The 14,925-nt window shown below is 46.0% G+C and overlaps 1 protein-coding gene across 2 annotated transcripts; it reads right to left on the bottom strand.

Moving 5' to 3' along the window:
- Positions 1 to 6,005: 6,005 nt before the first annotated feature.
- Positions 6,006 to 13,970, bottom strand: LOC119168066 (uncharacterized). 2 transcript variants are annotated; one of them, XM_037419500.2, is made up of 5 exons: positions 13,813 to 13,970; positions 12,067 to 12,293; positions 10,418 to 10,702; positions 7,940 to 8,078; positions 6,006 to 6,283 (listed from the first exon to the last, which is right to left on the bottom strand). In XM_037419500.2, exons 2-5 carry the CDS (start codon positions 12,271 to 12,273, stop codon positions 6,102 to 6,104), a joined length of 813 nt encoding a protein of 270 aa, XP_037275397.2. In that variant the 5' UTR covers positions 12,274 to 12,293; positions 13,813 to 13,970; the 3' UTR covers positions 6,006 to 6,101. The 2 variants fall into 2 exon arrangements, with proteins under 2 accessions (XP_037275397.2, XP_037275398.2); XM_037419501.2 differs by having other exon boundaries at positions 13,809 to 13,946.
- Positions 13,971 to 14,925: the final 955 nt, after the last annotated feature.

Below are 14,925 nucleotides of genomic sequence, written 5' to 3'. Positions count from 1 at the left end.
AGAGAGGCAGTCGGCGTCTTGGTGTAAACGGCCAGACTTGTAAACCACTGTGTATGTGAATTCCTGGAGGCGCAGAGCCCAACGAGCAAGGCGCCCCGTTGGATCTTTGAGGGCTGAAAGCCAGCATAGAGCGTGATGGTCAGTGGTAACTGTGAAAGGCCGGCCATATAAATAGGGGCGGAATTTACCAACTGCCCATACAAGCGCCAGGCACTCGCGTTCCGTAATAGAGTAATTGCGTTCGGCAGGAGAAAGGAGCCGGCTGGCATACGCAAGAACTCGATCGTGACCGGATTGACGCTGGGCTAAAACCGCGCCAATACCGTAGCCACTAGCATCAGTGCGGACCTCGGTTGGAGCAGACGGGTCGAAGTGGGCGAGAATCGGTGGCGTGGTCAGAAGTGTTATGAGCTGGGAAAAGGCCGTGCCTTGATCAGGACCCCACTCAAATGGTACATCTTTCTTCAAAAGATCAGTGAGGGGGCGTGCGACCTCTGCGAAGTTTCTGACAAATCGTCGGAAATATGAGCATAGGCCCACAAAACTTCGAACGTCCTTGACACAAGTCGGTACAGGAAAATCCAGGACAGCTCGGACTTTGTCGGGATCGGGGCGGATGCCGGAGGAGTCAACGAGATGCCCTAGAATAGTAACTTGGCGATGCCCAAAATGGCATTTCGAAGAATTAAGTTGGAGCCCAGCCTCTCGAAATACTGAAAGAATTGAGGAAAGGCGCTCGAGGTGAGACTTAAAGGTTGGGGCAAACACAATCACGTCGTCCAGATAACACAGGCAGATAGACCATTTAAAGCTGCGCAAAAGCGTGTCCATCATCCGCTCGAACGTTGCCGGCGCATTGCACAAGCCAAACGGCATTACCTTGAATTGGTAGAGACCGTCAGGCGTTACAAAGGCGGTCTTCTCCCGGTCGAGGTCGTCCACGGCGATCTGCCAGTAACCGGAGCGTAAGTCTATCGAAGAAAAATAGGTTGCGCCATGAAGGCAGTCCAGGGCATCATCAATACGAGGAAGCGGGTAGACATCCCTTTTGGTGACCTTGTTTAAATGCCGATAGTCCACGCAGAAACGCCATGTATTGTCCTTCTTTTTAACTAGGACTACAGGGGACGCCCACGGACTCGATGAGGGCTCTATGATGCCTTTTGTGAGCATCTTATTCACCTCCTGTTGGATAACTTGGCGCTCTGATGGTGACACTCGATAGGGACGCCTGTGAATTGGAGCTGCATCACCGGTATTAATGCGATGTTTGACTTGCGATGTTTGACCTATGGGCCTACCGTCAAAGTCAAATATGTCCGAATAGCTCGTGAGAAGATCAGTGAGGTCTTTGACCTGAGACGGCAACAGGTCTGAGGCAATCATCTTAGTTACATTGTTGAGCCGTGTAGAGTTGGCTGCGTCGGTGCTATGCGGGTTCGGCGAGGCGACTGTGGCCAGTTCACGTGACACTGATGAGATCTGGCACTCGTGTGACGGTGAAAGAGTGGCGAGAACAATGCCTTGTGGTAGGATTTGAGGGCTGAGTCCGAAGTTCAGAAGAGGAAGGCACGTCTTGTTCGCTGTGACAGTTAATATGGTGTACGGGGAGGAAACGTTGCGGGCCAGTAAAACACCGGGAGAGGGAAAGACCACGTAATCCCCATCCGGAACACTGGGATATGGTTCAACTGTGACACAAGTTAGGGCTTGGGGTGGGAGGCGAACAAACTCAGCGCACGAAAGCTTGTTCTGTACCATCTTCGACTCTTCGGTGGCCGCAGGCAAGTCAAGTTGCACGACGCCGGCTGAGCAGTCAATTACAGCGGAGTGGTCGGACAAAAAATCGAGTCCAAGGATGACGTCATGTGGACAGTGAGCGAGAACATGGAATAGAACGGACGTCTGGCGGTCGGCGAATCTCACACGCGCGGTGCACATTCCGAGCACAGCCGGGGTCGCTCCACTAGCGACACGTACAAATAGGGACTCTGGCGGCGTAAGGACCTTGTTTAATCGTGCGCGGAGGTCAGAGCTCAGAATTGAAATATGTGCGCCGGTGTCAATAAGGGCAGTAACAGGAAGGCCATCCACTTCTACATCAAGCAGGTTTTTGTCCGTAGTCAAGGTCAGCAGAGGGTTTTCAGGTCGGGAGTCCAATGCAGCGTCACCTCCGGGAGCTGCATTGCTCAGTTTTCCGAAGAAGGGCGTTCACTAGGGTGGGGCGACGAATAGCGGCGGTGCTGAGGTGACCTGGAGCGACGGTCATGCGGGGACGGCGAACGGCTGGACCGGCGGACTGGTGTCGCAGGAGTGCCATTGTACGGTCCATCGTCACGAGCGCTGTACTGCAGGGGCCGGTGGTTGTCGTCACGTCGATAGCCAGGAAACGACCGAGGTGGATACGTGCGGAAACGACAGTAGCGGGAGATGTGTCCTACACCATGACAATGAAAACATATAGGCTTGTCGTCCTGTGTCCTCCACTGAGCAGGATCACGATAGCGGCGGAATCTTTCTGGTGCAGGAGAAGGCGCTATGGTACTGACCCGAGGTTCCGTCAACGAACATACAGGCTGCAGCCCAACGTTTGCCAGCTCCTCTCTCACGACCTGTTGGATCAACGAGATCGTTGGTCGATCATCAGATGGGCGGGTCAGAAAAGACGGAGACGCGGCCTCGATTTCTCTGCGAACGATGCGAACCACACTCTCGTTGTTATGTGGTTGACTGCATGGCGGCTGAAGGTCCTCGCAAGATGACGTAGCGGCCGTGTTCGGAAGACGCAAGAAATTCTTGGCGACCCGGCGACTCTTCAGCTCTTCGAATCGGCGGCACTCTTTGATGATGTCATCAATGGTGGAACAGTCTTTGGAAACCAGTATGTTAAAAGCATCATCTGCAATGCCTTTAAGTAAATGGCTTACTTTGTCTTCCTCGGACATGTTGGGGTCGGCACGATGGCAAAGGGCGAGAACGTCAAGGATGTAGGTGACATATGATTCGGTCGTAGTTTGTGCCCGACCAGAGAGTTCTTTAGAAGCGGCCCGCTGGCGTCCGACGGCCTTACCAAACAGGTCACGAAGCTTCTGTTTGCAAGTATCCCAGCTGGTTATGTCCGCTTCATGAGCCTCGAACCACGCGCCAGCTGTTCCGCAGAGATAGAAGCCAACGTTGGCGAGCATCATCGTAGGGTCCCACCGGTACACTGCTGCAAACCGCTCGAACTTCGGAATCCAGTCGTCAACGTCAACATGGTCGGTGCCGCAGAAGTTGCCAGGGTCGCGCGGTTGCGTCAATACGACCGGCTGTACAGGCTGCGCCGGAGTCGCGGCTGAAACAGGAGCGGCAGAATTGGTTTCTGTTGCCATGGTCGGGCAGTCGAGAACACGTCCGCTTCGAAGTTCCGTCTTGCGTCGTACCCAGCACCTCCACCAAAATGTTGCGAATGTATTTACTACTTTAGAGTAGAATAGTACTCCAGCAGTCAAGATGGCAGCCGTTGTGTATTTTCGAACAGCCCAAAAACGTCGTCGTCTTCTTCTTCGCACCGCCCGCATAGCTGCATAGCCGCGAACCCGCAACAATATCAAAGAAAGCAAAGAGTCATTCACTTGTCGCGCTCACAACATATATATATATATTGGTCTGAACAGGAAAAGAACACTTCTTCCACTTTTTTCCTTTTACGTACAATATTTTTCTCATAAATAATCATTATTGAAAATTCCACATTCATGTAATCAGTTATTGACCGATCCCCCTATTTGGCATAAGTCCTATGGAGGCGGAAATGTTGTAGGCCCGTGTACTCAGATTTGGGTGCACGTTAAAGAACCCCAGGTGGTCTAAATTTCCGGAGCCCTCCACTACGGCGTCTCTCATAATCATATAGTGGTTTTGGGACGTTAAACCCCACATATCAATCAATAAATCAATCAATCAATTGGTATAAGTCCTAATTAAGGCGTCATCAGCATCATCAAGCACCATAATTTCAACGAAATAACACCACCTCTCTTGGGTTGTTGGTCTATAGAATCAGGAATAACCACGAGTGTCTCAGATTGCTGAGCATTCCTACGGAACCCTTCAGACATTTCCAAATAATCCGTCCCGGCACCTAAAGTTATTTCATGGTTGGACCTCTCGGTTTTCCAACCGGTTAGCCGAGCCGGCCCAGTGACCACGCCAGATAAGCGTTGTTCTCAACTTCCACCCGCCAGCTGTCACCAATCTTGCTTTTTAGGGCAAACCTGTTTCAGACAAATTGTACGTGCCTCATTTGCGGCTGCATCTGAGGCGAGTATTCACTAATAAGTATTGACAAGGATGCCAGCCGCTGGCTAACTTCCACAGAATTGATTTTTCTCGGTTTGGCTGACGTGTACTTCGAAGCGCTGCGGAGGGCGATGGTTGAGGGGGGGGGGGGGGTCAAGGAATGCAGCCTAACTTAATGTGCCACCTAACACTGTGGCACTTTCACAACGATAACGTTCCCTTCTAGAATTACACGGCATGTGTCAATAAGGTATGTTTCTGTAAAAGGCTATTAGAAGGCATGAGCGACTGTGTCGGGGATGTGTATTTCTGTATGAGACTATGTTTATGGCATAAGCGACTGTTGTTGTGTACACGAGCACTTTTCATGGAGGCAGATCCGCATGAACCTGTTAACTGAAATTGATTTCTGTCTCTTCTTCTTTTCTTTTTTTTGCTGGAGCAACATTTGAAAATTCTGTGGTCGTGCGTACAGTGTTGGTCAAAAGTTTTCAGGCCACGCCTCCATATCAACACATTGGATAGTGGCCTAAGAACTTTTGCCCCCCCCCCCCCCCCCCTTATTCTCCATTGTTACAGTAAATACAAAGCGAAGAGATCTTTTTAACTCTAATAATTTATAGTTTATGCAAAGACCCACCATTTACTTGGTGACTTACAATTTGTATAAGTCGTTACAGAAGTTACTACATAGAACCCCCGAGCATGAGTGCGAAGTACCTGAAGAATTTAAGAAGCTTCGTTTTTGTGTTTTTAATGTATACATGATGTAGTGTTTTTGTCGGCTAACAACTAGCGTCAGTAAATATATAGCAGAACGCCGGTCATCCAAGGGATTTCGCTAAACAAAGTACAGCACAATGAAGTAACCATGATGATTTTGAAAATGCTGATTGACAAATAGATAAATATCGTAACGACATGGTGGTTACTTTATAGAATTTACTGGTAGACAGTTTTTCACTCTCTCTCTCTCTCCTTCTCTTAAATTGATATCTTTCTTCCCCAACTGTCTGCAACAACTTACTCGCATAAAAACACGTGTTCATTCTTCGCTAAAAATCTCTGCGGTACAAACAATAAGTATTAGTTTGATCATAACAAAAAAAGGTTTACCTGTTTCTCAATGAGAACGATTGCTAAATTGTTTTCTCTATAAATTCGGCCGACGACACAGAAGTTATGTTCATAATAATTCCAAATTTCGCCTTTTCACTCGACCAAGAGCCCTATACCGAAAACAACAATGCCGTCGTCTCGTTTTCAACGGTTGATATTATACCTGTTAGGCTCGTAAACTGTCTGCCCGTGCAGACAGTTTACGAGCCTAACAGGTATAATATCAACGGGCTATACAAAGAAGCCTTGAGATACTTTTTAACGCATGGATATTAGCTTACAGCGATGGAGCAAGCCTTCGAAAAAGCTTGGGTGTTTTCAGAAGAAAATGGAGCAAGCATATGACTGATATGCGATATTACAGATCGTTATCTTGGCGCAAATATATATATACATATATATATATATATATATATATATATATATATATATATATATATATATATATATATATATATATATATATATATATATATATATATTAAGTTTCAAGCATGAAACGATAAACAGCCAAATGAGGTAACAGCGTCAGTGCTGATGTCCTTCACAGTAAGTTGTTTGTTGTGTTTTCCACCCCAGGATATAGACAAAGAAATTCGCTCGTGTTTTAGCGTTTTGGTAAGAAATACGCATTTATTGTGCAATAAATAGGCAAGTTATCTGCGTTGCTTCGTGAAATGTGTTCTGCTATCGATTCTAGTTTAGACGCGGTGAACTTTCATTGGTTTGGTGGCCCTAAAGCGCTTAGGCACTGCGTTGGCTCCCAGAGGTCCACGAAGCCCAATGCGGTTTCCAATAGCGACGTCAGCGCAATTGCGATACGTCTCCTGGGGTCCGCAACCGAGCCCCATCTTGCCGTTGCCGCAGTCACCCCAGTTGTTCGCTGCAGAGTGATTACAGAAAGCGCGTTACAAACTAATATTCTCAACATTAAGACGTATTGCAAAGAAAATAAACTGACGTATATATCTGTAACATTCATTGACAACAAATAAATTTTTTGAATCTTATTCTAACTGCCTTCTTTTGCACTACACAAAGAAATTCGAGGGATAGTAGTTGCTTAATACTAGGCATCTGATGCCCGTCTGTTACATATTCATAAACTAATATCCAGGTGGGAGCCGACAGGCGGAAACACGTAGTGGGATAATCAGGATGAACATTTGAAGAACCTCAGACAGGCTGTTCGACGTTTCCGCAGAAGGACCTATCTTTGTCAAAGGCACTTTGTAATCCTTGGCGTGTTAGTTTTAAGGGGGGGGGGGGGTTAGTAGTGACGTCATTTACTGGTGGTGGCGTGTGTCCCTGTTGGTAATGTGGTTAGTATTGACATCAGGAGATGATGTTTCTACTAATTCCCTTAAAACCAACACTGCAAGGATGACATGGCGCCTTTGACAAGGATAGGTCCTCCTATCTAAACGTCGGCCAGCCTGTCTGAAGAACTTCCACTGTTCACTCTGAATATATTCATAAACTATGTACAGGTAACCAATGTTCCGTTGAAACAGTCAGCCTTAAAACTAGAGGCTCTTAGGGACCAATACCTGTAATGGGGCACGCCGTATGGAAGAGAAAAACATGAAGTTTCACAGCCTGTGGTTTTTCACCATGCAACTATAAATCTTAGCACAATAGTGTTCTTGCTTTTCCCCTTTATCGATGTGCAGCCAGTGTGGCAGAGAGCTGAACCCGCGTTCTCTAGCTTAGCAGCGTGGCACCTGCTAATCTTGTAGGGTTAGTCGGGGACAGCCAGTTCATTTACATCATACGGAGTCTTTAGAGATAAAGATGTATTCATGTTTGGGCCTAATATATAAAGATGTGTTCATGTTCAGTGCAGTGGTAAACTGAATTACGATGACAGCCTCATTAGCGCCCCGCTTGACGTTCACAGGTACCTAACCCAAGCTGATAGCTTTCTTTCTACACCTAAACAAAGCGAGAAGGATCACTGGCCAACTACTAAAAATTATCGCACTATAATGAAAGCCTAATCGCTTAATAATTGAACAAGATAGTAACTATATACCAGAGGTAAACGTATGTTTGATACGATCAACCACGGGGAAGTTTTAGAACGCCTACTGAACATACATGCCATCAACAACGACTATATTTAGCTGTGTAATTACGGTTATTCTTAAGTTAAACAGTTTTCAAGCATTTCAAAATTATTAAAACAGAAGCACCGATCCACGTTTTTCCGCTCAAAAGAATGTTTACCCCTGCCACTAATGTGTCCGGACAATTTTCATTACTCGGATTTTCACTCTACTAGCTGCTTTTGTAGGCATACTTTTCATTTTGTCATTGCGAGAATATCGGTAGCTCACGCATTGGATCAATTTCGGCAACGCTTTAAAAATATACGGTGTTGCGATGCGATCAAACAGCGGTGAAGTAATGGTTGTCGGATTATATAAACACTGGACACAGCGTGTCACAAACACAAGTCAGTAAGTGCTTATCGTCCCGCATTCGGACAATACACGGGTGTGGTATATATGTGTAGCATCAATCCAGCCCCGCTTACCAGATCTCCAGTGCCAGCGGAGGACGCAATACTCGCAGGTTAGCCTCTCCGGCAGCCGCACCTGAATCATGTAGAGTCCATTGGCGGCCGTTGGCAGCCGGTAGCGGGTTGGCGGTTCTCTTGTGTAAAAGTGGGACTTCTGCAACGCGTGGCGAGAGATAGAGAGATAGAGATAAAGATACAAGGAAAGGCAGGGAGGTTAGCCAGACGCACATCCGGTTTGCTACCCTGCACTGGGGAAGGGATAAAGGGGAGAAAAGAGGTTGCACAAAGATGAGAAGGTACACACAATCACGAGCACACTCGGTGAGCACACACAGTTCACAGGCGGTCGCTCAGGTTTGTTGACTTAAGGTAAAGAAGCAGTGCTTTAGTTGCTTTCTGCGCAACTGAGGCAGATGCCCAAGGTCCTAGTATCTTCCGCACACAAAATGGTCCGGAGTCAAGTCGATTCAAAACCATCCGTAGCTGGCATCGCTGTGTGTCGTAGCAAGCGCAGCTGCAGAGGACGTGTTCGATGGTTTCTTAATCTCCGCAGTAGTCGCATGTAGGAGTGTCTGCCATACCAATGCGAAAGGAGTACACCTTTGTGAAAGAGTTTAGAAGATGAGTATCATGAGAATGTAGGGAAGGCGTACTCGAGGAATAAACTCCACCGGAATTACAAGGGCGTGTTGCTTCATGGCATCCTTGTCACATTTGTCATTGAAGCTTCCGTTACTAAGGCATAACGGGGAACATAATCGAGAGTTTGCGATAAGCGAAATCTGTACGCTTGCTTTAAAATGTATACGTAAGGTTAAGTTGACATTAAAAATATTTCACTCGCTTTAATCCCCCAAACAGAACAATTTCGCGCTGAGAGCTGTGAATTAGTGATGAGATGACACCGCGGGGGAAACTTCAACTTTGTAGATATTGCAATTCACCATAAAATATCTTGCTGCGTATCACGTGAGGAAATGTGAAGTTGACGGAGACATTAACTTTTAACAGGTTGTTCAATGTTAGCGCTTCTTTTTTCTCGCTGTGTTGTTTGAAGCTGTGTTATGGTAAAGACCATTTTTATTAATAAGAGTAAAACAAACCAGGAAGTCCACTCATGCAACATTGTCGAATTCACATTCCCACACACACCCCGAAACCACACGCGATATTGAGGTACCCAGCAAGGGCTAATGAGTAAACATCGCAACCCCGACTTTTGTATTTTGACATTTGTATATGCATTTTCACGCTGCTCCTCATCTTCCGAAGGGTGACCGTCACGATGAAAAGACGATAGCGACATAAACCTAATGGCTATCAAAGGTTTCAGTTCAGGTCACAACATAGCACTCGAGGGTTTCTGCGTATAATAGATGCTCTGTTAAAGTTACGTCCGTGTGGGATCTGATGGCGAGTTCATAGGTCGTAATTACGTTGGTCAAAAAGTGGTCAACCGTCGATAAACCCCCCCCCCCCCTCAAAGTTAGCCTAAATAAAATTTTGTTCTATTTCTATTAGATTCAATTACCCTATAAAATTGCACACAATATGTTAATATATTTTTTCTTGTTTATTTTTTCTTCTCTAAACATGCACAATTCCGGCTATGCAAGCACAGGTACAATGAAGACCTGTCCTCGTTTGCATGCGTAGTCTATCACTATGAATACGTGCGAATTAGCTCAGCCCTTTCTCTGTAATTCTAACCCCTAGACACGTCCGCACTTTTGTATGTAGAATTATCTTAGCAGGAGGAGAAGGTGCTGACGATATATGTATGCAACGTTCACCGATATTAACTGTCATACGTGCCAGTATGATGGTCACGTTTTTGGCATGCGCTTCATTTTAGCAGATTTTTCGGTTAGTGACATTTTAGCCTGAAATTCGTGCGTGAAATGGGCCATTAGCATACAAGCCCAGCTTTAGGGTACGTTGTTGTGCACAGCGTTGGTGGTGCTACAGTGGTTGACATTCTTTTTTTCGTGGTGTTATTAGTCTACAATGGTACATGAGTCTCACTTATTATTGCATTAAAATCGCTTCGGGACAACCTCTCGTAGAAGTTGTAGTCCATGTCAGCAGTGTTTGCACGCCTCGACGACCAGCCACTTTCCGAAAAATTACTTTTGGAATGCCGGAAAGATCGAGCTTCACGCCGAAAAGCGACAAAGGCCCTCCTGAAGTTTCTGCGATCTACACGCCTCGTTAAGCGTTTATGACGTTTTAGTGTGTTTGAGTCTTTTTGCTTCCGTCCCGCTATTTTTCTCTCATTCCATTTTTCTTACTTTTCGGTCTCCCATTCCCCCTTCCCCAGTGCAGGGTAGCGAATCAGATCCTTGCTTCCTGGTGAACCTCCCTGCCTTTCTTTGCGCCATATCTCCCTCTCACTTCGGCCTTGAATTATCAGTGGCAGTCAGCCAAAGTCAACAAAAAAAAAAACGAACTGGAGAGACAAGTCCAAGTCATCTTTCACATTTTCGTCGTTACCTTACGATTGGGTCCGGTGCCGGTCACCACGGTTAGCGGGTGCATGTCGAAACACTCCTCGGTCTCGGCCTCTTCCCATGACGACCTGGGGCAGAGGGCGAACTCGAAGTGTCCCAAGTGATTTGTCTCGACGTCGACCACCAAGTCGATGAGCTGTCCGGGCGCGTAGCGCCTCACCGTGATATTTCTAGCGTACGTGTTGCCGGTCTCGTGACGTCGCGGCCGTGGCAGCGAGTAGTCGTCGCCGCACACTCCGCACCGGCCGCCGTTGTCTTGCCACTGGACCTGCGGAGCGTGATACGCAGCCGAGGCGTCCCTCAGCAGTGAATATAGGCCAAACGTCGCACATGTCCGGTTAGTGTTGCCACGTTATAAGTCAACATAATAAACCCTAATCATACCTGTAAAGCTAGTTTTTCTGCAATGCATTTAGCTCAACTAATGGCGGCTAGTAACTTCGAACAGCATGTTGAAGCGCAGTTGGCTTGCGCTATCACACAGAAAACTTACACCCATAACGAACAAGCTCCAGTACACACGAGTGGGACCACCTCTCTGCTTGAAAGTCAGCAGGTGCCGTTTTTAGTTTGACGAATGTTCAGCGCAGGGAAGCTCACTTGCGGACCATGAAATGTGTATACCATCAATTTCGATTCAAGCACTATGTAGGCTCACTCGAAACGGACCTAATAAGATAGGCAAAAAGAGGTATACGTATTTGAACGTGCACTCATACATGTATACACGAATACGCGAATGCACATACGTAAGAAAACATGGATAGACCTTATCATGCAATTTCATTAATGACTGTCTCTCAGGTATGTTTTCGCTATTCTTGGATAAAGTTTTCGCTTATTGCTATTAAGATATACTTCATGAAATTGTGTTAGGTACGCTGCGAGCGCTCAATTTCTCCTCTTTTCTTTACCAACTGTACGTAAAGAATTCTTTGTAAAATACGTTTTATTGAGTCTGCTCCCGAGAACTAGTCGTAGAAAATTTATCGGAGGGCCAAACACAGCACGCCACACCTTTTAAAGCGCTCGGCTTCTCCATGGAAACACTTTCTTGGCTGATACTGGGACCCATACTGTCATTTAGCGAATATGATCAATGTCGCTGCTTCTCGCCTTTGCAAGAGCGTTTGGAATGGCAAGGTCAAGCATGAGCAACTTCTACAGCTGCCGCCTAGAACATGAGTGGAGTTTTATACGAAATCTTGCATGTGTTAACGCGTACTTTGGTATTAACTTTATGTTCGTAGGAACTCAAATAACATGACAAAAACACATCTTTGAGCACCTCATAGCAAAAAGACCTCTCTTGAAGCCCAGTGTTCAATATAAGGGAGAACGCGTGGCGAGCAAGTAACATGAAGTTCAGAAAAGCTACGGGGCACTTTTCATCTTTGCATTCAGAAGAAACAGTTTGGCAAGTTCAAAAAATCAATGACTTTGAAATAAATCCTCGTGTCTTGAGGCTATAAATACCCGCTTAACGTAAAAAAAAAACGTCTTTAGTAGATTGCCAATGCTTTAACTACCTTTTAGATAATTTATATTTGTCGGCCTATGTAACGATGTACACAGTAAGGCTGATGCAGCTACGTCATTCTCCCCTATCTCCAGGCCTATCAAATGCCTTACCTTTATGCCTCCACAAAAGAGTTCACTGTCTTCGAAGTTTGGGGGTGTGTCGTAGCTTATTCGCCACATGGAGTTTCTTGCGGGAGGTTCGAGTAACCTACCATGACCTTCTGTTCCGGGGGCGTCGAGTAGGACAAACATCACCGTACAAATGGCCATCATCGCACATCTACTGGCCCACGACGAAGAGACTGTCGTTGAGGACATCTTCGAGATGTCTTGTGACTCTGGAAACCGCATCGAAGGTTAAACTTGCGTTAATCGCGTTCCTCTGCAGAGACCACCCTGCATACTAATAGCCAGCGCCCGTATGCACAACAACGTCTTACGCAAAAAAAGTTTCGTAAAAAATATTTCAGCCAATCACGATGTGGGAAGTGGCATTAGCGAAGCCGACTGACCGATTTAATCACGCAGTTTTGTGAATTCGGCACCAGTTACATGCATTTGGTCATTTTAAAACTTGGCGAATAATAAAGATCAAGATTTTATATGTATTACCAGCATTGATGTCACATATAAACTCTGTTAGAGGACATGGAAAGTGAAGGTGATAATTTCAGCTGTTAAAAAAAAAAACATTTCGAAGTCCGGCTACTCTCTGGCTAGAATTTTTCCTCCAATATTCTGGTTATTTTCTGCCTTCTCATCTTGGTTACTTAGAATACGGAGTCCCCACGCTTCGGTCTTTCTCATGGTCGTATTGTGGTTTCGAGACATAAAACCACAACAATTATTACCAAGACGTGGCCGCCGTGAACCAGAATTGAAGCCGAGTACTGAAGTCAAGTATCGAAACATCCTCATAAGCCACAGGGTAAGTTCACGCTATTCAAAGCAAAGTGTGAAGTTGGGGACGCTATTGCAAATCGTTCTTGTTTTCATAGTAATGTTATGGTGCTCTGACTAAAGTTTCGCGAGAGAGCAGAGAAGATATCGCGCAAACACATCCTTCACTTTAATGAAGACCTTAAGTACACTTGAGCATACTGCACCGTACAGTTTTCTAGAATTAATTAAAACGCACTGTGGCCCTGGGATCGTTCGGCGACCATGGGAATCATGGGTATGACATGGATTTGCCTAGTCTTCGTGCTTTCGGGTGGCGAACGAACTTGTAGCTTCATTTATTTCTGTGTGTTCTGTTTCGAAGGAAAGAACAAACTGTTTTTCCACTTGGTTACCCGTTTTGAAGTGGTAAGCCTGAAAGATGAAGGTGATGAAGCGTAACTGCTGAACATTTACCGATTGTTGTTTTGTGATAAAGCAGCTTCAAACCGCGTGAAGCCAGAACAAACGTAAAGTACGACGACTAGGCAAATTCATGTCATAACCATGATTCCCAAGCTTGCTGTAGCGTATTGCGTTGCAACGTCCATATATATAGGCACTAGCGCCAGAGTTCCCTGAAGCATATATTTAGGGAACTTTATCTATACTGTACCCCGTCATCCAGCTGCTGAGCAAGTTTGACGTGGTCGCCCATGACTTCAACCTCACAATTTAGACTGATAATGTGTCACAATAAATAAAAAACTGTGAAAAAAACATTGCTTAATGATTGGTGTTTGTGTGTACAGTGCAAGTCCCAAAGGCTGTAAATTTTTAGAGGACGCTGATGCAATAGGATGAACGAGTCCTAGACCTTAGTCTTATTGAAAAAGGCCGAAAAAACAGGGCTTTCTTTTTTGACTGCACCGTTGCTTGCACCTACTCTCCACTGATATGTCGTATCAACTTACCTACCTCTTTGGCAACCAGTAGGCCACACAGTCTTGGACGATAGAGCACCGTAAAACGGAGGTGGCCCGGTCTGTGCGGTGTGTACCGGCGGCGGTTCTCTGAGAACTGTTAAGCGGCCCGACCCGACACTCGGTCTGGTGCACCACTCCTAAGACGCACGCGATGCGCCGAGCACAACAAGAACGGGTTGTGGCGGGCAACAGGAAAGGGGTTGCAGCGCAGCCATTCACGTGCCACAGTGACCAACACACGGAAGCCAAACGGGCCAGGGGAGGGAGATAAGTAATGTGCAAGGGATAACGTAATGCATGCAGGTTCCGTTCCACGAGAATTGTGCAGCAGTTTTCAGAGGTCATGGGCATCAGTTTATGAGGTGGTCACTGTAATCACCTCTGACGGGTGGCAAGTGCAAATGAGCCTTAAGCAACAGAAAAAGAAGAAAATATAAACCCAAGCCACTACCTTGCAGATTTATGCTCGTTTTGGCATGTCTCTTCTTTTTCGCCGAAGAGTGGCTCAGTTGTGAGACGTTCACCTGCGTTCAGGAGGAAGGTAGGACTGCACGTACGATTTGGTGTATTGATGACCATCTTCTTTTGCAGGCTATTTTTATATTGCCATTATGCTTCTGCAAAAATGAATGCAAACAAATCTGAAAAGTATTGAGTTATGCACAGCTGAGAGTACGGTTCCAGGAATACCAGTTACTAACACCAATTTCGTGAATTTGCTATGTCGCGATTAGTGAGTAGAATAACGCCGCAAGACTGACAAGCCCACGTCGTAGTCACGTGCCATAGACAAGATACAACTCAAGGTCATGCTGTAGTTTTAGCATTCAAACTAATTTCGCATTCCTGCAGTACTTTAATCGTTAGTCAACAGTAATGAACACGTAAAAACTGGTGGACTGCGCCTGACGTTTTTCGAGATAGAAACAGGGGCTTGCAGCTGGGTCCTCCACACGGAGACCGCCTTTTGTCGACCCCTTTTTACGACCATATGAAGACGAGAAGGGAAGCAAAAAAAATGTATTAGAAAAAGTTATGAGGAGTTTGGGGTGACCTATCTATGAATATTAGCATACAATTAAATTGCGGAAAAATGAACTGGGTT

Source organism: Rhipicephalus microplus, chromosome 6, assembly GCF_043290135.1.
Source record: "Rhipicephalus microplus isolate Deutch F79 chromosome 6, USDA_Rmic, whole genome shotgun sequence".
Classification (NCBI taxonomy): domain Eukaryota; kingdom Metazoa; phylum Arthropoda; class Arachnida; order Ixodida; family Ixodidae; genus Rhipicephalus; species Rhipicephalus microplus.
Note: the sequence above shows the minus strand (reverse complement) of the source record. Positions and strands in the feature narration are given on the sequence as shown.

What these genes read in the sequence shown, in the direction of transcription:
- LOC119168066 (XM_037419500.2), bottom strand. Translation starts at nt 12,273, where the DNA reads ATGTCCTCAACGACAGTCTCTTCGTCGTGGGCCAGTAGATGTGCGATG. An exon ending in TCTTTTGTGGAGGCATAAAG is followed by an intron (nt 10,703 to 12,066) that starts GTAAGGCATTTG and finishes CACGCTCCGCAG; the next exon opens with GTCCAGTGGCAAGACAACGG. An exon ending in CCGCTGGCACTGGAGATCTG is followed by an intron (nt 6,284 to 7,939) that starts GTAAGCGGGGCT and finishes ATCACTCTGCAG; the next exon opens with CGAACAACTGGGGTGACTGC.